The sequence below is a fragment of the Carassius auratus genome, chromosome 2 (assembly GCF_003368295.1).
Source record: "Carassius auratus strain Wakin chromosome 2, ASM336829v1, whole genome shotgun sequence".
NCBI lineage: Eukaryota > Metazoa > Chordata > Actinopteri > Cypriniformes > Cyprinidae > Carassius > Carassius auratus.
The window spans coordinates 4,153,217-4,176,294 of NC_039244.1; the positions used below are offsets into that span (position 1 = coordinate 4,153,217).

At 34.1% G+C, this 23,078-nt stretch overlaps 2 protein-coding genes across 4 annotated transcripts in view; both read right to left on the reverse strand.

Annotated features, from left to right (window-relative positions):
• Nucleotides 1-1,979: 1,979 nt before the first annotated feature.
• On the reverse strand, nt 1,980-4,818 carry neurod6b (neuronal differentiation 6b). Its single transcript, XM_026279330.1, has 2 exons — nt 4,631-4,818; nt 1,980-3,598 (listed from the first exon to the last, which is right to left on the reverse strand). Exon 2 carries the CDS (start codon nt 3,591-3,593, stop codon nt 2,637-2,639), a length of 957 nt encoding a protein of 318 aa, XP_026135115.1. The 5' UTR covers nt 3,594-3,598; nt 4,631-4,818; the 3' UTR covers nt 1,980-2,636.
• Nucleotides 4,819-18,456: 13,638 nt separating this feature from the next.
• The window catches only part of LOC113113158 (calcium/calmodulin-dependent 3',5'-cyclic nucleotide phosphodiesterase 1C-like), a 61,162-nt gene continuing 56,540 nt past the window's right edge, over nt 18,457-23,078 (reverse strand). For all 3 annotated transcript variants that reach the window (XM_026279347.1, XM_026279341.1, XM_026279336.1), the window contains 4 exons: nt 22,653-22,819; nt 21,492-21,704; nt 20,635-20,691; nt 18,457-18,961 (listed from right to left, as the gene is read on the reverse strand). In XM_026279347.1, the coding sequence (XP_026135132.1) occupies nt 18,945-18,961; nt 20,635-20,691; nt 21,492-21,704; nt 22,653-22,819 (454 nt within the window). In that variant the 3' untranslated portion in view covers nt 18,457-18,944. The remainder of the gene's footprint in view (nt 18,962-20,634; nt 20,692-21,491; nt 21,705-22,652; nt 22,820-23,078) is intronic.

The following is a 23,078-nucleotide window of genomic DNA, read 5'->3' on the forward strand; positions in this document are numbered from 1 at the left end:
ATTAATATTGGTTGCAAGGACTCATAAAGAACAGATATGAATGTGAAAACTGTGTCCATATAAAGCCAGACTGACGCCCCCAGCTCTGCCACCCACACAGAATCTGCCATATGCTGCTCTATACTTTACCTCTATAGACTCTTATGAGAAGGATAGAGAAAAAAGGGCACATTCGTGGTTAACCTCTCAGTCAAAGGAGAGCAAATGCATGCCAACCATTCAGACCTTCACCCCCGAGACTGTTTGCCGGCAGACCTCTCTCTCTCACACACACACACACGCACACACTCCTCCTGTCAGGGAGCAGCTGTCAGAGGCTGACTGAAGCAGAGGATGAGTGTGAGAGGAAGGATGGTGTCATTGGCCTGGAGGTTTCCAGCTCCAGAGATTCACGTGTCAAATACAGAGACACATTTTCACACTCACAGCAACAGAGCAGGACAAGATGATGTCATAGAGGAGCAAAAAACCCGGCATTCATAGATTTATTTCATTTAACTTCACTGGAATTTTACCAATATTTCGGAATTTTATGTTGTTTTATTTCAAAATTGTATTTGTTTATTTTTTGTTTTGTTTTATTTTATTTGACATTCACATCCAAATATACAAACGGTGTTTAAGCTTAGTTGTAAATTTCATGTCCTCTTTGCTACTTCCGTGTATTTTATACCTGACTGGAAAAAAATTTAATTTCATATACACATATGTATAACGTCTTGTTATAATTGTCATTTATGTAAAAATTAAAATTACAGGTTAAATTTATTTGAACCTGTACAGACACTTTAAAAGGCTTTAAATCTCAGTGACAACTGCTGCGTTTCAGATGAATGGGGATTTCAATTATTTTTTTTATTATTATTATTATTTGAAAAGTTTTCCAATTGCTATTTTATCTATTTAATATTTTAATTGTCGGATACGTAGCTGCTGATTTGTGTGGCGTTTACTAATAGTCGGTCAAACTCTAGATAAAGTCCGTTCTGTCCGACCTCAGGTATTCGTTTGACTCTCAAAAATTCGTTTTAATCATTTATAATAATAATAATTATTATTATTATCATTATCATTATTATTATTTTTAAGAAGTAGAAGAAGAAGAAGATACTATAAAGAATAAGATGAAGAAGAAGAAAATCACAGAATCACTCAGGTCTTGTTTCCTTGATGGAAAATCGTCTATTCGTTTTTTCAATCTGAGATGCAATCTTGGAATATATGTAATAGGTAATAAAAATAAATAACAAGTGTTAAATTAATACTCAAATATAAAACAGTTATTTAAATAAGAAATCAATAAATTTCAACCATCATCTTCGAGACGTGTTATCTGACATCTTAAAGTAGCTACCTTCTTCATCTGAAAAAAAAAACGGGAAAAGAAAGAAAGAAAACTATAAAATGTAGCTAAACAGTTAATAATTAAATTCGTTAGATGTTTTATTTACTAATAATAATAATTTAAGAAATTTTATTAAAGTCCGTCACTTGGATAACAAAAACATTATTAACAATCTTGTAAAAGGTCATGATAGATTCAACATGTTCACGCCGAAACCCCAATGGAGCACTTATATCCAAATATGAATAAACATAAGGTCAAAAACAAACAACTAATTGAATATTTATTATTTCATGTTTTTTTTTTTTTTTTTTTGGCTTTTTCCTGAATCCCAACAAAATCATTTCGACCCATGTTAGTGTATTTCGATCAGAATCTCAGCTGTCAGACTCATTCGCTGTTACACGGCAATTTTCAGAGACAGGATTTATGGTTTTAAAAGATTTTACTTTTTTTTTCCCTGTTATTAAATAACCTCAGTCATCAGATACGAATCTGATAGCCTAATAATAAATAATAATAAATAATAAATATTTCAAGACGTAGAAGTCGAGATTAAAGTGATGCTGTAACATTTTATTCACTTATATGGTGATATACAATAACAGTAGCCTACGTTAATGTCTATTGTTTAAATTTTAATTAAATTAACGTTCATCTTTCAGGTTACTTCCTCAAGAAAGAGCATGAACACAGTTGATCACATTCAAGATTTATTTCGACAAACTGATCGAAGTGAGCTCAAGTTCACATCATTCACAAGACCCGACGCTCCTCCTCAGAGAATAAACGAAATAAACAGGGGGGGAAACTTTTACATAGCAAAATCACAATAGTTTCCTTAAATCAGTCAGAATAGTGAGTATAGTTCAAAGACACAGAAGTCTAACGAATACTGAAATTCACACAACAAGGCTATTTACATGTTTGCACGGTAATATTTTTGTCATAGGCTACTGCGTTGCATAGTTCCATTATTGCTGTCGTGATTTTGTGTTTCATGTAACACACGAATAAATCCATTTGCACAGGATATGAGACAAGTAGGCTATTGTTGTTTGAAAAGCTTCAAATTTAATTTCCATCTTCCTTTGATTCATTGATTGTAACAGGTCACCTTCAGCCCGCGTCAATGCATGAGCAACAGCAGTCTGAAATAAATAGAATTGATTTTACAGTATTTTGAAATATCGTATGAAGAAATCAAACTAAAACAAAGCAAAACCATCGGCAACAAGGACTAATTAATTAACAGATCAGTGTAGCTGGCATCCAACCCCTATGCTCGCTTTTAATTATGGAAACCCGTATTTAATTCGTCCTGGCTCTGGAACGATTGGCTGCGGGGATGTAAGTCATAAGGAAAATGGTTGTCTGGGGAAACGCGGTACATGGTGCCCCGGCCGGGAACGTTACAGTATCTCATCCCATAATGGCAGTTCTTACTGTACTCGACTTGGTCCTCGTGTTTTTTAAGCGAGAAAATCCCGTTATAATTAATCGGGGGACTCATTTGGCCGTCAAAATGAGGGCTGCTTCTCTCTGGAGAGGCGCTGTCGTAGTAGGACTCATAGGACGCGTAATAGTTGTACGGCCGGAACGGCTTGACGCCGTCCCGGGTCCCAGAGCTGAGGCCGGGGGGCGTGGCCATCTCAGCGTTCGGATACGGGTACATAGAATCGTACTGAGGCCTGCCAGAGAACGACACGTCCCCGTTGGGATCTGTAAGGAAATTTCTGCCGTTAAGCTGCAGGCAACCCGCAACCAAGTTAGTGGTGGGCTGTGACAAGCCCTTACACAGGGTCTGCACGAACGCCAGCAGGTCGGGTCTTTTCCCCGCGCTCAGAGTCTCAGAAAGAGCCCATATGTAATTCTTGGCTAGCCTCAACGTCTCGATCTTGGACAGTTTTTGCGTTTTGGAGTAGCACGGCACGACTTTGCGCAGGCTCTCGAGCGCGTCGTTCAGGCCGTGCATGCGGCTGCGCTCGCGCGCGTTCGCTTCTTGCCGGCGCATTTTGACACGCTCGCCGCGTCCTTCTGAGAATTTCTTCTTACGTGGACCTTTCTTCTTCGGGAGACCGTTCTCGTCCTCCTCTCTCTCCTCCTCTTCTTCCCTGTCCGTGTTGTCGTCCTCTGTCTCCTTGAGCTCGGCGCTACTGAGTGTCCGGGCGTCTTCTTGACGGGTGAATGTGGCACCAAACTGAGACTCGTGCATCATTTCTGGGTCTTCGAATGGTACGGTTAGCATCGTCCCTGCATAACGACAAAAATTAACAACAAAATAAAGCATTCATGACCTCAGTTGCACGGAAGACTAATTGCCCATGGGTTAAATTTTTTGTTTAGTTGTTGTTCTTGGATTTATGACTAAATAAAGTCTGTGATTAGCCTTACTTGAAGACACTTTAACGTTTTGCTCCACGATATAAGTTCAGTAATGTGACATTTAATCTGCTATTGTTTTTGTGTTTTTTTAAGTTAAGAAATTCATAAAACCAAAACGAGACTGTTGGTCTGACCTGCATAGAAAATGTTTCAAAATATGTCCCAATCCTTAATATTTATCTGTAACAAATCAGTTTTACAAAGCTACAATTTATCCTTAAAGTGTGTAAATAAGTTGCAAGTAAAAAAGGGCAATTTTTGCAATCAATCCCACTGTATTGTGCATTAATAAATGCAAAAAAACTGTTTAAAAACATATCAGAACGTGTTCGTCATTGAAGCTAGGCCTACGTGCTGTTTGTTTTTCATATTTGATGGTTCGTTAATTTTAAAATGTTACCCGTCTGGTCATATATGATATTTCTAGTTTTTATTTTTAATCATACTAATACATTTTACGTGGATGTTATATATCAAATTAAACGATAACCTGCTGATTCAGATGACACGTTCTGTCATTTTAACATCCATTAGCTTGATCACATATCAAATTCCCAGACGTGAAATTGTATAAATCAACACAAAATTAGTTTTTGTTAGGTAAATGCATTTTGCACAACGATTTACAGTTTCTATTGTCATCTCAGGAGGGTGGTGGTCATGTATACTGATTTCAGTCCTCTAGCTCATTTCTAATTGGTTAGACTGACGATGTTATTCCTTCAGACTAACAGCAATTATAAAATAGCAACGATGGGTGAACCCAAAACCATGGCTATAGTTGTAAGATAGAAAAGACTGGAGATATGCGCGTGACTGTTTATAACAATAAACCCAACAACAACAACACATGCATGCCAAAACTGATGCTCTACGGCAGACTGGTTTTTCATGGCTCACCTGTTTCTTTCAGTGTTCAGCTCGCATGTTCGAATTCCTCGCGACGTGCAGAGCTGCCTCCCATGTGCTTGATGTGAAGCTGTAAGAATTCCTTTAATCTCCCTCTCCCTCTCTCTCTCTTTCACAGAGAAATGACACCCATGCCAGGCACCAGCGCTGGTACCCATGCCATCTGCCACTGACGTTTTGTTGGTCACGTGACGCGCTCTCCGGGGACCTTCATTCGGCTCTCATCATCTGGTGCGCGCGGTAATGGGCACCGGGAGGCTCTCATTTACCGTCAGAAAACTCAGAGTTAAAAAAAGAGAGATTAATGCAAGTTCTGCTGCGGTAATACCAGTGTAGAGACGACTAAATGATTTAGACTTTAAAACGAAGCGTGTATTTGATTATAGGGCGACGGATGCTGCAGGCAAGAGCAAATCAGTTCACGAATGCGTGTTATAGAGTGATCTGGTGAATTTTCTGCACTAACATATGAATAATAAAACCTGTGTGCATATACATTTTGAGGAGCATTCAATTGGTAAACAGAGCAAAAAAGTAATTGCTAGTGCTGTCATGATGCACTTAAACTCTAACTTTACAGTGATTGTAGGCTATAGGTAAATATGATATTTAGGTTTTTAAAGCAGAACTGCGCTAGTTGTCACACTGGCTATATTGCAGGAAGGTTTTGAGTCTTAATGCCAACTAAGATTATATAGCTAAATTCTGTCCTCCAAATTAAGATTTGACTATATTTATTGGGTGAACCAATGAACATAAAAAACTGTACTGAGAGACTAAAATGCACTGAGACTTTAAATGATGGGCTCAGTAGTAGTGTTTTTGCTTGGGCAAGTTGTCACGTGTTTTAAATGGTCCACATTTATTGGACAAAAAATATGGTTTCATACAGCATTTATTATTATTATTATTTTTATTATTATTATTATTTGTTCTTTTTTCCTATTTAATTTATTGTTTTATCTTTCAGAATAGTTTTTTTTTTTTCAGTTTTTTTAAATGTTACCTTTAGTTTTATATATATATATAACCATTATTTTGTTAATAAATAACATTTGCATACAGGATTTCTAAGGTCTAAAACAGTCAAACAATTATATATATATATATATATATATATATATATATATATATATATATATATATATATATATATATATATATATATATATATATATATATATTTTTTTTTTTTTTTTTTTTTTTTGAGAAGCATAATAGGATAACAATGTGTGACAACATGCCCAACTATTGGGCCAATTCAGAAAACTTTATCTTTTTATTAATATTATTAAATAATATAGTGACCTTCAAAAAAAAAATTCTTCCAGAGATATTAATTACTGAAAGACCTATTCTGTGATACTGAATAATTACCTTACATTTAAACATTGCATTTACTCCATGATAATTTCAAGAGTTCCAAGCACATATCATGTATTCTCTTACAGATACAACCCCCCCCCACCCCCTCATCATGGTAGTGCCATGGTTCTGCAGGTGTAAGACATTGTTGTGTTAAGTGCTTCTGTAGTTTAAACCCACAGTGTATGACAACTATGAATCTCTGTAGTGCAGTCTAGCGAGAAGACTGTTAGAAGTGCAGCTGTGTTTAGTTTACGCTTCATCGTCCTTAAATCATATAGCAGAAAAACTACTACTTTTCCAGTAAATATTTCTCTGTGCAGCAGAGGGCAGTCCTCAAAACTCCAACACTCGGACACACACACGCGCACACACACACACACACACAAACTCACACTCTGCCCCCCAAAACGCCTCAGCTGGCATTCTGCACGTTCTGGTCCAGTTCACACCAGCATCTGATGAGTCAAACCCCTCATTTCAGACTAATCAGTTGACTGCACTAATTGCAAATGCAAATATGCAAATTTAAATTAATTAATTACTCCACTAATTAGTTCTCTGGTCTTTTCAGGTAATAAATCATTGTGTAGTTGAAAGAAAGAGATGGAAAGAGGAAGGGGAAATGCATTTATCTGCCACCTAATACTCTTATAATGATTCACACACACTCAACATGAGTCCAGTTACACGCCGAGGTGAAAGTTGGGAAGAATTCCAACAGCAATGACTTTCAGAAAAGGTTTTTTTTTTGACAATTTGAATCAGATAAGAATTATTTAATTACAAAGTCCCAAATAACAAAAATATGTTTTTAGAATGTTTTGCCAACGTTCTAATTAAGTTCTGAACACATTCTGCATGTTCTCTGAATGTTCAAAACTTCCAAAAAAAATTCTGAATGATCATGTGATACTGAAGACTGGAATAATTATGCTGAAAATTAATCTTTGATCACAAGAATAAATTCAATTTTAAAATAAAATTAAAAATAGAAAAGACTGATTTTAAATTATAATATTATTTCACAATATAACTGTATTTTTAATCAAATTAGTCTTGGTGAGCAGAAGATGCTTCTTTCTTTCGAACATAAAAAAAAGTAGTGTATCAAAGTACTATGGTATTCCATCTGATTCAGTCTGTCTTCCCTGGTACCACCCAGTATTTTTCCTCAGGTTTCTAGCAGCTAAAGTTTATCATAGTGTGCCGTGAGGTGGATGGCAAACCTGGATATGCTTTGCTATTCTTCCACCTGTAAATGAGGCTTTTTGTTACCACAGTGATGACAGCTCGTGCTCGTCAGCTGTTTTAATTATCACATTATCAGCATTTAAAAGCAGTGTGACGAGCCGAGTTGCTAATGAAGGCGCTGGAACTCTCACAATGGGACGGAGATGAGACAAACCGCCTGCCAGAATCACAGGTGACACTCCGACTGCTGGTCCGATCCGAAGCTGCTGCCTCCACAGACGATCAATACAGGCAGAAAAAAGAACAATTTGTCAGAGGGAGATGTGTGTGCTTTACCTTTCTTTGAGTATAACTCTTAAAAATATACCATTTTCTCCACGCAGATGTTTCTTGCAGTAACACCTTCACTACTGACAGCATTGTGAGGCGTACCCTCGCCTCACTTTTCATGATCACACCTTTACAGTGTCGCAAAATGCAAAAAGCACCCTGATTTCCACCACACACACACACACACGATCAATCAAAACACAATGTTACACAGAGATTCACATCATAACAGGTTCATCTGCTGGATTTCCCGTCGAAGGTGTTTTAAGTTCTTCCTGTGATCTGTCCTTCAGGTTCATTGACTTATCAAAGAGACATCACAAAGAAAGAACATTTGTGGAATTTTTGTGAAATCTTTTTTAATCCTCTTTATTTATAGATTTCACATCCTCACACTGTTCTTTGTTTCCATTGGAATTCCTTATTTAATTCCTGAGATTTACTTGTGTAAGTTATTCCAGGTGTAAATAGAAGGAGTAATACATTTTCTATCAAGGTGTAATAATTAACACTTACGTTATGTATTACCCTATTTTTTGTTCAAACCCATACGATGGGAAAAACAGGGACTGTTTAGCTAAAAAAAAAAAAAAATAATAATAATAATAATAAAAAGAGAGTACTGGAAGTAAAGTAAAGGATTATAATCAAGTCTCAGAATCTACAGCTTTAAGTGAGTAATAGACCACAATTTAAAGGTGAAATATGTTGGAAACAGTATCAGTTTTCATATATTTCATTTTCACATATTTCTATTTAGTTTTATGTTGTTGTTTTTTATTATTATTTTAGTAACTTATTTTATAGCTGCAAGGCAACATTTCAAATTGGTTAGTTTTTCAAAGGTTTTGGAAACTGTTAATTTAGTATCTACTGTACGCTGTATTGGCTATTTATTACTCTTTTGAATTAGATTTTATATATACTTTCTCTTTTTAATGTTAAAGTAACTTGTTATGTTATTGTCATTTATTAATATTATGTAGATTTATTACTTAGCTTTCATGTTATTTATTAATTTTTTTATTAATTTATTTAATATTTTTATGAATTTTATTAATAGTATTTCAACTTAAACATACTCAGTTAGCTGCCAAGGCAACATTTCTAATTTATAAGCTTTTTAAACATGCAGTATGTAATTTTTGGCCACCAGGGTTCACTCAATCAAAATAATAACATAAGACGTACTTTGATGACGTCGGGAAAGAGCGTATGGCTCATGGGAGTTGTTGTTCATTGGAACACGCGCTCTGTCGCTCCCTGTCATTCCTCATTCATTCTAACTTAGTATTTTGACAATCACGTCTTTTCGAACGGAGAGATATATGAATTATGAGACCCCTATCAAATCAATATTCTATCTAGTTAGTAGTAATATATGTTAAAAAACACGGTCGCCTTTCGTTAATAATTATAATTACGTTATACTATGATATCGAACAAGTTAGTGAACTGCATTTGAATCTACTTTACCCAGCTAGATATAAAACAAATGTAGATTTACATGAGAGCTAGTCCGTCTGCGTTTTACACAAGACATCATCGTTTCACAAAATATACGGATATATACAGTTAGCTGAATGGATGCATACCTGTTTATCAGAATGCAAGCGAGTTCGGCATCTCTCTGTAGATTCAGCTTGTCACGAAGCTCTCTCTATCTTGGAAATGCAACTCCAATATTTCCCCGTGTCTTGTTGCTTCTCTTGTCCCAAAACCATCTCGGGTCATTTATTTCACCCGTACGTTTGTGCTTCACAGAACGTGCAGGCAAAGCATAATCATGATCCATAACTAAGTTATTGATTGAGGTTTAAATACGAATATAAACAATATAAATATAAAATATAATAGTCTCGATCAAGGCTAGCTACTACTTTTTCTTCTTCGTCTCTTCTTTGCTTCTGTTCACCTTTGTATTTGGCAGTTCCACAGGAAGTTAGATAAACTAGAGGGATCAAAGTTTATATGACGCCATAGACGGGCGACAAAACAGAAATAAAGAAACGTGCCGTGTCTTCTAATTAAACTATAATTATCTCCGGATTTGAAAGTTCGTGGAAAATGTCGGGATGATGTAAGTACACAACTAAAAAATATATATAACATAGATATAGTGATTTCTGCTATTTCTAAAGCAGAAAATTACATATTGCACCTTTAAGCCAAGTCTTTCATCTTAAATTTATATTTCCTTTTGTTTCGGATTTATTTTAATTAATGAAAACCATAGATTTAGTTAACAATAACAAATGCTGGTTGGAAAATAAAATTGCAGAAATAATGACTGTTTTACAACAGGTAAAACTCATACTCTAACTCATGAAGTACTTTTACCCAAATTTCAAATTTGATTTACTTTCAGAAATTTTCAATTAACGAAAATAAATGGAATAGCTTTAGTTTTAGCTACCATTAACAACAATGGTTAGAAAATGGAATTGCAAAAATGTTGTCTGTTTTTAACCAGTTTCCCAGATTCCAATGATTCACTTTTATGGTATGTTTTCTGTCATTTTATGCCCTTTCAACCTCAGTTGCCCTTTTAACATTCTTAAAAAAATGTTGAAATTAAGTAATATTTTATTTTAGTTAAAGTTCTTTTTTTTCAAGTAACATTTTTTAAGTTTAGTTTCTCTTCTACAGAAACCCTTCAATAGGTTTGCACAAGAACAAAAATGTGATTTCTTTTGTAAGATCATGAAAAGGGCTATTATGTTTTCCGTAGAAGCTGTAAAACCTTACATTATCAAAAGTGAAGATAAAGTGGTGCAATGATCAGACTGATGGTCTGACGACAGAGGACAGCAAACGCAAACACACACACACGTTTGTTTTTGTGAAAAGTGTGTTCATCCCATAGGCGTAATGGTTTTTATACTGTACAAACTGTATATTCTACCAACCCTACACCTAACCCTAACCCTCACAGGAAACTTTGTGCATTTTTACTTTCTCAAAAAAAACTCATTCTGTATGATTTATAAGCGTTTTGAAAAATGGGGACATGGGTTATGTCCTCATAAGTCACCCTCTCCTTGTAATACCTGTGTCATACCCATGACATTATACAGAGTTGTGTCCTGATATGTCACAAAAACAAGAACACACACACAGAGAGAGAGAGAGAGACGTGCAGGTTGGCTGGCCACTGTTATTCTGCCTTCATTAGAGGACTTTGGGTCTCAGAACCACCATCTACAGCTGTGCTGTTTCTACCAATTACATGGCCCATATGCCAGCAGCCCACTCCACCCAGGTGGAACCTCAGATGGAGGGAAAGGTGTGAGCCGAACTCAACGATGGTCACACAAAAACAAACACACACATACATGGAGGTGTCTTATTTCCTGAAAGACATGCAAAAACTCTTAGGGTGTTAAATATAGAGAGGTTGATCTTTTATGTGTGTCTTTCAATTAAGCAGAAGTTTCTCCTAGCGAGAAGTTTGTCGCTACATTCTGTTCTAAACAAGCGTTGCTATGAGAAGTGAAATATTTAAAATATTCAGTGGGGCCTAAAACATGAAAACACAGATGGAGGAAACCAGTACTAATTAACATGAAATCTGAAATCATGAATAATTTATTTGTTTTTAAAATGTACAATGTAAATATATTGGAGAGGTGAAAGGGATTCATATGTTCTGCTGCAGGGCAAATATCACATGTTAACAAGAGCTAAAGAATCAGAATAACAGGAGAAATGTGGCATCAGTGTTTGAAATAAAGGAGAAACATCTGCTTCTTTTCATTTATATATATCTACATAACATTTTTTTCATTAAGATGTTTATTACATGACAAATATACCACTACACCTTTAGATTTTACTTGCAGATGTTCATTTTTTGTTTAAAAATATGTAAAGGTCATGTGATCATCAGCACATCATGAATGAGTTATTTATTGTGTTTAAGAGTATAAAAGCTCTTAATGCAATTTAATCTAATTTCCACTTATGATATAAATACATTTCATCTCCTGTAGTTTTATTAAATCAAGCTTTTAAAATTTAATTTAAAATAAAAATAACGTAATTTCATACATCAAATATTTGGCATGATTTACATTTCTTTAGTTTATGTAATTATTTATTTATTCATTAATTTAGCCAAATTTCTTCTAGTTTTAAAAACAGTAATGAATAGTAATGACAGCAATGATTATTACTTTAGCAAGAAGAAAATAAACAAAATGAAAATATTGAATTTGTATATATAATATAGTAATAAAAATCATGCATTTTAAGTTTTATTTAAAATAAAAATAAATGAATAAATGCATAAATAAAATAATTGATGTTTGGTTTTTATTTTAATATTCATTCATTTATACATTCATTCACTTGGTTTAATTTTGTTTCATTTTAAAACAATGACAATGAAATAATATAATCATACTGCTCATTGTTATTATTTCTATTATAATTATTGTATAATTATAGAATAAACAAAGTAAAAAAAAAATTTAAAATATAAAATAGTGACAAGTATTTTAGATTTAAAATAAAATAAATGCATTAATTTAATATATTTGACGTGGTTTTAATTTTCTCAGTTTATGTAATGATTCATTTATTCATTATTTTAACTATAATAAAATAAATGAAAATATTTAATATGATTTTGTTTTGTAAAGCATTTTAAATTTGTATAATGCATATACTACATAAATGTTTACCATTAATTTTAGTTTTTTAATAAAGAAAATATAAAATTGATGTAATTAATTATTATTCTAAAATGTTTTATGTTGGATTATTTGAAGTATTTTTATCTTCCTAGAATGCAGGTGTAGTGTGACAGTGATGACTGTATAATGTTTGGAGGGTTAAATGTTCTGCTCTCTGCGTGCTGAGAACTCTGGGCTGCTCTTCCTGCTCTCAGCAGCTCAATAATCCGACCCTTCTTATCAGGTCGTGTGTATTGGCAGGCTCAGCTTCTCTCTCTGACTCACTGCCAGTAAATGATGGCACTCGTGTACTTGCAGTCACTCCAAAGCTGTTTTGGAACAGGAAATGCAGTTTCATCTGTTGCTGGGTGGTGTCCAGTCGCTGACATCAGCTGTCAATCATACCAGAACATTTGTTGAATTCAGTCATGATGAGCACGGATCTCTTGAAGCTGTGCTTCATTTGACAGGGACACTTTCCTTTGTCTCTTTATGTTCACAAACTCATGTCTTTCTGTCTGTAGCCCAAAAATTTGCACCCATCCATTATAATAATAAGTCCACACGACTCCAGTGGGTTTATAAAGGCCTTCTGAAGTGAAGCGATGTGTTTGTGTAAGACTTTATAAACCTTTATCTCTATCTGTCATGTGTGTTCATGAGAGAGTGAGGTCATTTTCATTGTTGGGTGAACGATCCCTTTAAATGTTCAAGACAGATTGATTCAATTAAAGGAATTTTCTGGATTCTATACAAATATGATGGAAGTCTGCGGGGGCACTGTACTGAGATACATGTTAAAATACTCACCATTTCAGAAGTATAGCCACAATATTTAAACATTAAAATGAGGCTAGTATGACAAAATCACTAATATCTTGTGTGTGCAAACTTTTGATAGCGAACGACTTGAAACTAGAAAGAGCCAGTTTAAATAGAATACTATTAATAAACGGATTACAAAAGTTTATCCTCCTAAAACAGAAAAATATATATTTTTTTTAAAGGGATAGTTCACCCCAAAAGGGTTTATATTTTTTTGGACCACAGACTGTCATTATATTGAGAGAGAGGGGAAAAATATCCAAGTAATGAAGTCAAACATTTTGAAGGACACAAGTGTGAATTATTATTTTTTTTTCGTGACATGGAAAAATGATTATGGAAATATTAAATTATATACTACTTATAGTTTTTATTATATATATACACACACACACACACACACACACACACACACACACACACACACACACACACATATATATATATATATATATATATATATATATATACACACATATATATATATAATTTATTTAATATTTTGTCTTAATTTTATAAATGAATTTCATTTTCATTATTTTTAATGTCTATAGTTTTATTGACATTCATTAAGTTAAACTAAATGAAAATGAGAACGGCTGCCTTGAGAACTGGTTTTTATAAATATTTTGTTTTATTTCATATGAAGTAATGAAAATGTTTTTTTTTATGGTTTTGCTGAACTAGTCTTTCTTTCTAATAGATCAATTGTACATTATGAATATTGTTGAATATGTGATGAATTGCTTATGTTACTCAATTTTAAGTCACTCTAGATAAAAGCATCTGCTAAATGCATAATACTATAAATTAAAAGAAAGAAAAACAAAGTTGTTGTCTGTGGTAATTGATGGCAGGCCGCAGATGCACTTGATCTGAACCCAAATTTTAGCTTGAAGCAAAGTACAAAATAAAATATTTCCAATGTCACAACAAAATATTTGCACTGATTATTAATTTCACTGATAAATGCGATTTAATGCCAGAAAAAAAATACCACACATCACTCGAACCTTCCGGGCAACACTTACTCTGACACCTCCATTACTGCAAAATTCTTCAGATAACACAGCATATGGCCTGTTGCTATGGTGACTCCTTCTTAATTACAATATTCCTCTTTGAAAAGTCACATTCAATGCGCTGACCTTTAGGAAACAAGAAAGACTGTGTAACACCTAAGGTCTAAACGAAGACCTCACTTTCTGCTCACAATATGCTCAGCAAAAGCTGTCAATTCTTAATTAAGAGAGAGTAGTTGTGTTACTACGCATGTGTATATATATACACATCACTGTACAAGCTACGAAATAAATATGATAAACACAAGACTATATCATATATGTCGCATACATCATTTACTACCCAAACAAATATATATTCACAATATAGAGGTGGATAGGGATTCTTAAACACAGATGTATGAACATACAACATCTGCTTTGACGGCCTGATGATTATTTTCACTTCAACATGTTTGCAGTGTGAAAATTGAATTTGGTGTAAGTGAGGTGTTATGTTGCTGTGTTGGGTTTTTGTTAAACTAAAGAACTTGACAACTGCATAACACGCACACTTCTGCATGGACTTTTTGTCTCATATTTCTGTTGCCAGATAGAGTATGATGAGGACAGGAGTGATGGACAGGGAAGGAACCGGGTAAACAATTCAGTCCCATCAATAAATATTTGATTTTGCAATGAAAATGCAAGCTATTACTAGAAACAATAACTAGAAGAATAATTAAAATAAAAAATGTGGTAAACACTAAAATTATTTGCATTGCGGTGTGCTCATGATTACTTTTCTTTATTAAAATAAAATCATGACAGATAGGTTCTTCCTTTTTGCACGATCAAGCAGACCGTTTTGACCGGAAGCGAATGGCACCGGAAGCCTATGTATTATTATTATTATTTTTATTATTATTATTATTATTTTAGAGTACTGTGAATATTCAAATAATTTTTTATTACTTGGCATTGACATAACATTTCCATCTTGCAAGATTGAAGCTGTTGTGAAAACTGTATAGAGTGACAGTCATATGAGCAGCACTCACTCATTTTGCGTTTACTTGAGAGATGAACCAGGCAAAATAAAAGTGTTTGTGAACAAAAAAAAGAAAAAAAAACAATAGATACTTTTCATAATGAAGGAAAAAAACTACAATCAGGGTAAAAACTATCCTAACACCAACAACTGATTAAAATACATTAAGCACAAAAAATTAGACAAAGTTACTGTGGGGAAAAGAGTAGCAGATGAATTGATTTGAACATTTATCGAATGCAAATACATTTCTCAATGTCTGAATTCTGTGCTACTTTCCTTCATTTGACCAGTGCCACCTAGTGGAAGATTGTGTTTCAATACTGTTTAATAATAATAATAATAATTATTATTATTATTATAATGGAAAGGATAATTTTAAGTGATAATTCTGTAATCATTTACTCACCATATCGCCGCAAACACATGTGGTTTCCTTTCTTCTGATGAACAAAAATACAGAGGTCTAGTGCAATGTTCACGCTGCTCTTCTCCAGAAATTGAAAAGACACACATTTTTTAATACAAGCAGTATACTAAAAGCCAGTATAAACTGCATTTAGTCTAGTAAGCATTACATTCCTTAGAGAAAATCCGTTCTCTCATAAAACAGTGACACCTTGTGGCAGAATTTGTCGCAATCGTCAGCTATTTACATAATATTAACACCGTGTATAATTCATAATTCATCCCAAAAATTGAAATTCCTGATCATTTGCTCAACCTCAGGCCTCTTCACATGACATTGTTTCTTCTGTTGAGAAATATAGCAGAAAGTACACACTGCTAGTACTCGGACAACATACAATAAAAGCATTTAGTGACTACCAAGATCCAAAAAAAAAAAAAAAAAACCCACACACACCATAAAATCATCATAAAGTACTCTATATGCAATATGTTTCAAGTCTTCTGAATCCATTATATTTGTATAAGGAACACACACACAAAAATAACGTTTATACTCACTGAACATCTTGCCTTTTGCGTTCAAAAAATATTTAGTGCTAGATTTTAGACATATGTATTTATATTATATATACATTATCCATCCATTTGGATTACATAGTTTTAAAATAAACCAATAAATTAAATGTTATGCTTAATTGTCAGTCGCACATAAATCATCATTAAATCCATTTTTAACTGAATTTTATGCTGGCTTTGCAAATTTAATAAATGCATCATGAATATATGATTATGTAAATAAAATAAAAGGCAAATAGTTAATGATAAACTATTTTTTTAACTTTTTATTTATGTGTGACTGACAATTATGCATCACAAAGTTTATTAGTTTATCTTTAAACTGTGTGATCCAAATAGATGGAAATTAGGTACACAATTCAAATATATAAATGTTAAACTTATTCAAATATGTAATTCTTAAATTTAGGTGTGTTGCACAAAAGAAAGTCATATGGGTTTGGAAATGAAATTAGGGAGAGTATGGGAACATAACTGGATTTTTGGAGGATCTATTCCTTTTATGCTTAAATCACACACACTTCAGTCCCAAAAACAGCAGAGCGTTTGTTCTGAGCCCTTTAAGTTGATGTTTATTGTGAATCACGCGTGTGCAGATTTTCTCTTTCTCTGCGTCCTGCTCAAAAACAGACATCATGGGGACAGCTATAGACCCTAAAGCTCACAAGTGTCAACTTTAACAAACTAAACATGATCAGCTCAAACACACACACACACACACACACACACACACACACACACACACACACACACACACACACACACACACACACACACACTCATGGGATTAGCATCAGCTCAGCACATGCATCACATTCATCTGTCACATGAGCTCTAGTAAATAGTCTGAATCTACAGGAAACTTTACTGTAAACCACAAGGCAAATCAAATCATGTGACCCATGTAATAAATGACAATTTGCTTCATCTCCATGCATATGCATAAAGAATGCTATTCATTTAGCAGTGTAAAAATATGGAAGGGGGGAGCAATTTTCTTTACATTAATAAATATGGTAAATAATATACATACACGAGATACAGTTATGCATAAACATTTTTACAGATTTTGTATAAATAAAATACAATTCAGAAGCTCAGCTTTACTCACGTCACATCCTCAGAAAACGAAATCATCAAGTTACACATCCCATCTCAGACTCACTCATTCAGAGAAACCATATTTACAACAAAAAAGACCGAAAAAAAGAAAAGAAAAGAACATTTAAATGTTTCAATTAACAGACCAGTTCCTCAATGTTGAACATAATAATGGATGAACCTCTGAAAAGCTGTCAAGAACATATACAGGTCACATTTAACCCTGAAATCAAAAAGAGAATAAGAAGCTATGTTTGATTTTGGTGGATCACGTGACACTAAAGACTGGAGTATTGATGCTGAAAATTCAGCTTTGCATCACATTAATAAATAACAGTTTAAAACATATTAAAAGAGAAAACCATTATTTTAAATTGTAATAATATTTTACAAATAATATACAATAATATTCATCAAATAAATGCAACCCCGGTGAGCATAAGGGATATTCTTACAAATATATATTTTATATAAAAAAAATGTACTGTCCGTTTTATTACCTTTAATTTATGCTCATTTATATAATGTAATCATATTTCTCTATTCTACATTTCTTTAAAAATCCTGTTCTTTCGGTCATGCAAAATGTCATTTCCTATTTGTTTATGTTTGATTTTGGGGTGAAACATGACCTGGACATGCTCTCTTCAGATATCTTGAGACACCGTGCTCAAAGGACAGAGAAAAACGTGTCACAGACTCCCCAGGAAACCGGTTAAAATGACATACGACGTAATATGCAGGTATTGCAGAGCGAGCACAGTGATATGGTTATGACTTACACACGACTACGGTCAATTATAAGTCTTACATCGTCTACGGTGACTGCTAGTTTGTGTGTGTGAGCGTTTCCTATAGAAGACGTTTCAGTTCGGTTCGCTTTCAGAAAGACTACATGAAGAAAGGCATCGGAAGCTAAGCGAGAGAAGGTCAAATCTTAGGTTTTCTACTCCACAGCAGCACACAGACGTGCTCAAATACTGCCACTTCATACAACTTTTCTCCAGTTAGAAAAGCTCTGATCTAAACGCAGACAGTCATTTATAATAGGAATACATATACATATTCAGGGTTTCATATATGCGACCTCTATTAGCAGATGAGGCAAACAAACGCGAGTCAGGTAAAGCGCATTTAATATAGCTGAACACAACATCGCTGCAGGCCGCAAAAGCTGAATATTGTTCACGGGTGCAACTACTGCTAAGATTAGTTATTTACAGTTTAAAGCAGGCCACATTATATATATATATATATATATATATATATATATATATATATATATATATATATATATAAGATAGAAATCACAGTTTGAGCTTTACACACAAACCAAGTCATCTGACTGCAAGGCTGCTCAAATGCGGAAAAACATAGACTGCATTTGAAATGGAGGTTTTAATAAGAATCCTAACATTCGATGGCTTCGTTTCAGCTGCTGCATGCTTTTCTTAGTGGATGCATCCATTAAGGATGCACCTAAGGTTTGGGAAGGAAATGAAATCTGCTTCTGTAAATAAAACAGACCAGACAAAAGCAGCTTGTTGTATCTTGTCCGTTATGTCCTTCATCATTCAGAGAGATTCAGAGAGAGAGTCTTATGAAAGTCTGGAGATAATGGCAGCTTTGGAGGGAATAGAGGAGAACAAAGTGATGTAAGCATTAGCTGCATCCTCTAGAGGGCGCCGTGGATCTTCAGAACTGAGCACTGTCCTGATGGTTAATTCACTGCTCTGTGTGTGACATCGGACATCAAGACGCCAATGGAAGTCACTCTAGGCATTTGCAGTTTCTGTTAACAGCAGATTGAAGACATTTAGATCAGCAAAAGATAGCATCAGACATAAAAAAAGCACTGAAAAACATCTGAATGTCATTGCATTAGATATCTGCAGTGTCTTGGATGCTCCTGTGCTAACATTGCTTTATTTCATCATTTTGAACAACTTTTGTTAAATGTCAAATGTGACCATGGACCACAAAATCAGTATTAAGTGTCAATTTTTTTTAAAGTGAGATGTATACATCATATAAAAGCTGAATAAATCATTTTTCCAGTGGTGTATGGTTTGTTAGGATCAGACAATATTTGGCAGAGATACAACTATTTAAAAATATGGAATCGCAAAAAAATCTAAATACTGAAAAAGTCGCTTTTAAAGTTGTCCAAATGATATAAAGATGTCCAATGCATATTACTAATCAAAAATTAAGTTGAGATACATTTATGATAGGAATAGGGATGCACAATATTGGATTTTGGCAGATATTCGATATGCCGATATTTTCTAAATAATTTTGGCCGATGCCGATACCGATATATATACAAATATATACTGATATATTTAAACTTTAATTTTACTGAAGAGAAATCCATGTATCTCTTCTGTACTGATTCTACCATCAATTTATTATTTTACAAATGTAGACAGACATTCACATCTGAAAAACAGGTCAATTATTTCACTTGGAGAATATCGGTTTGGCTCATCGGCAGAAATATTCATATCGATGTTGTGCCGATATTATCGTGCATCCCTAGATAGGAAATGTGCAAAATATCTTCAGGGAACATGATCTTTACTTAATATCCTAATGATTTTTGGCATAAGAGAAAAATCTATAATTTTGACCAATACAATGTTTTTTTTGGCTATTGCTACAAATATACCCCAGAGACATAAGACTGGTTTTGTGGTCCAGGGTTTAGTGGACATATGAATTGTTCTAGCAGAAGAACCACATCATGTTAACTAGAAACATGGCCAACTAACCACAAACAAACACAAATTCACACAATACTTTGTCTTTATTCTGTATTTATTTAAGAGTCTACACTATCATTCAAAAGTAAGGGGTTGGTAAGATCTGTTAATATCTTTAAAAGAAGTCTCTTATGCTCACCAAGACTGCATTTATTTGATGAAAAACTCTGAAAAACTGAAATATTATTACAACTAAAAAAAAAAAGTTTTCAGATTTAATATATTGTAAAATGTAATTTCTTCCTGTGATGCAAAGCTGACTTTTCAGCATCATAACTCCAGTCTTCAGTGATCCTTCAGAAATCATTCTGATATGCTTATTTGCTGCTCAAGAAACTTTTCTTATTATTGCTCATGCTTCACATTTTTTGTGGAAATATGTGCAATACTTTCTTTCAGAATCCTTTGATGAATATAAAATGGAAAAGAACAGCATTTACTTGAAATTGTAATGTTTTAACAGTCACTTTAGAAGTAAATTAAAAGTATTTTTCCTTTAAATATTTTTTTACTGACCCAAGTTTATTTTGTGAAATATTTAGCTATCTTTATTTAATACCATCTGTTTTGAAATTTTATTAAATGATGCATCAACATTCAGACATAAAGTGTCTAAATGTGTTGTTGGTGTCACTGCAAGTAGTTCCAGTATGTATCAAAGCCTCAGAAGTCTCTGTTACAGAATAATGTGTATGTTTACCACTGAGTGCTCTCTTATGTTCATCAGCTGGGGATTCGGCCTCTTCAGACACTTCTCCTGTTCACACACATCAGATTATTAGAGATGACTCACAGACGCTGGACCACTTTGGAAAAAACATGTTTGGAATAGCATATTGCCATTCTACTTATACAATTCTTTGTATAAGATGGGGTGGTGTTGGCGCAGTGGATAAGACACGTGCCTTTGGTGTGAGAGACCCGGGTTCGAATCCACCGTGAAGCACCAATGTGTCCCTGAGCAAGACACTTAACCTCTATTTGTTCCAGAGGCGTGCGACCTCTGACATATATAGCAATTGTAAGTCGCTTTGGATAAAACCGTCAGATAAATGTAAATGTAAAATACAATTCTTCACTGGCTGAATGTCACTTCACTTTCAAGATATATACCAACACTGTGCACAAGTATGCACTGAATAGTTTTATTTCATACTGATTTATTACACTACCGTTCAAAAGTTTGGATTAATAATATTAAAAAAAAATCTATTCTGCACACCAACAATGCAATACAATAAATGGTTGAAAACAGTTGTGTGGTGTCATATTTTGTATGGACTGAAAACCCACAATGCAATGCACTTGGTTACCTTCTATTTCTAGTGTGACAACTGAACCAGAAGTAGCAACCATATTTAATATATATATATATATATATATATATATATATATATATATATATATATATATATATATATATATATATATATAATATATTCTCTATTCATTTGATACTCCTCTGATTATCCACCAGAGGGCAGTCATTACTAAAAGTTAAACTTGAGTGACATGAACTGAGCTCACAATAACAATCATATAATTTTAACTAAATACCGTTCTGTAATTTTTGATGCGCCTCTTCTTTCTTTGATTTCTCATGGGGACTTTCTTCAGAGGGTTTGTTTAACCCCCCTGGCTTTGGGTTGTCCTCTCCCACCCTTTGCTCTTTCTTTGGTCCCGACAGCTCTGGGTCTTTCCTGTGCTCCTGGTTTTCTGCCGTTGCCTCCTGATGTTCCTCCTGCTCCCGTTTGGCCTTCTCCTCCGTCTCTGATATGAGACACAGCGGGAGGCACATGATTTGCTTACTCAGAAAAATGAACAAACTGCTAAAAGTTTGGATGTACTGGACCCAATTTAGTCCCATTTGCCCCAGTTTTAAGTCATCAAAGCACTGCATAAAATAATTCCCATACTTCCATTTGTGCTTCTGACTCTCAGCATTTTCACACCCAAATTCATCCTGGGTTTTCGAAACACTTTTGAAGTTTACGTGTATCTTGGAAACTTAATGGCTGGTTTACCTATTCAATCCAACTACATTCAAACATTAAAATATTAGTTATGTACAGAAATGTATGCATAGGCAAAATTTATATTTGTCAATATCTAATTTCAAGTGGAAGCCGATATATCAAAACATTGTTCAGATCATGAGAAACTAATTCAGTTTTAGTTTTTTTGCATATTGATTTATTACTCTACTGTTAAAACGTTTCAGTAAGATTATTTTAATGTTTTTGAAAGTCTCATTTAAAATAACTGCTTTCTATCGAAATATATTTAAAAATGTAATTTAGTCCTGTAATTGTAAAGCTGAATTTTCAGCATCATTACTCCAGTTTTCAGTGTCACACAGAAATCATTTTGTCTTTTTATCAATATTGAAAACAATTGTGCTTATTAATATTTTTGTGGAAACGGTCATACATTTGTTTTCAGGATTCTTTGATTTATAAAAAGTTCAAAAGCACAGGATTTATTTGAAATTGTTTTTTTTTTACACTTGTGTATATATAAAAATGTACGGATTATAAACTATTGAATGGTAATGTATATTTAGAAGAGGTTGACCAGACTAATCACCCTGTTTTTTCCACAAATTTCAATTTCATGCTAATTTCGTGTTGCCATTGAGTTCCAGTGTGCAGGCAATCCTGTTTATTTGCATACTGATATATAATATATGCATTCTGCCAGGGAAGATTCTGCTCGCACCTTTAGCTGCCTGCGTCTTCCACCGTTCTCTGTTCAGAGAAACCTCCTCGTTCCAGATGCTCTTGAAGTTCTTCAGGTCCACAGTGAGCAGCGAGCAGTTATGAGATCCGCTGCTGTCAGAACCAGAGCTGTTCACACTGCCTCGCTTCTCATCTCCCGCACTAATACTGCTTGAGATGATGGGGACAGGACGAATGGTTAACTCATCACAAATCACATTACAAATGCACTGGCAGCATCACATCACATCTACTAAGCTTCCGTGACATGTCCACATCTACCTAAATTTCATTCAGTAGCCCATCTATCCACACAGTTCTGTTGTTTTCCTGCTCTGTTGGTCATTAATATGCTGCTGCTGCTGCTTTGTGCCCTTTCTATGAACCTTTGATCTGTTTCAGTTTACTGCATATTTTAAAGTGAATG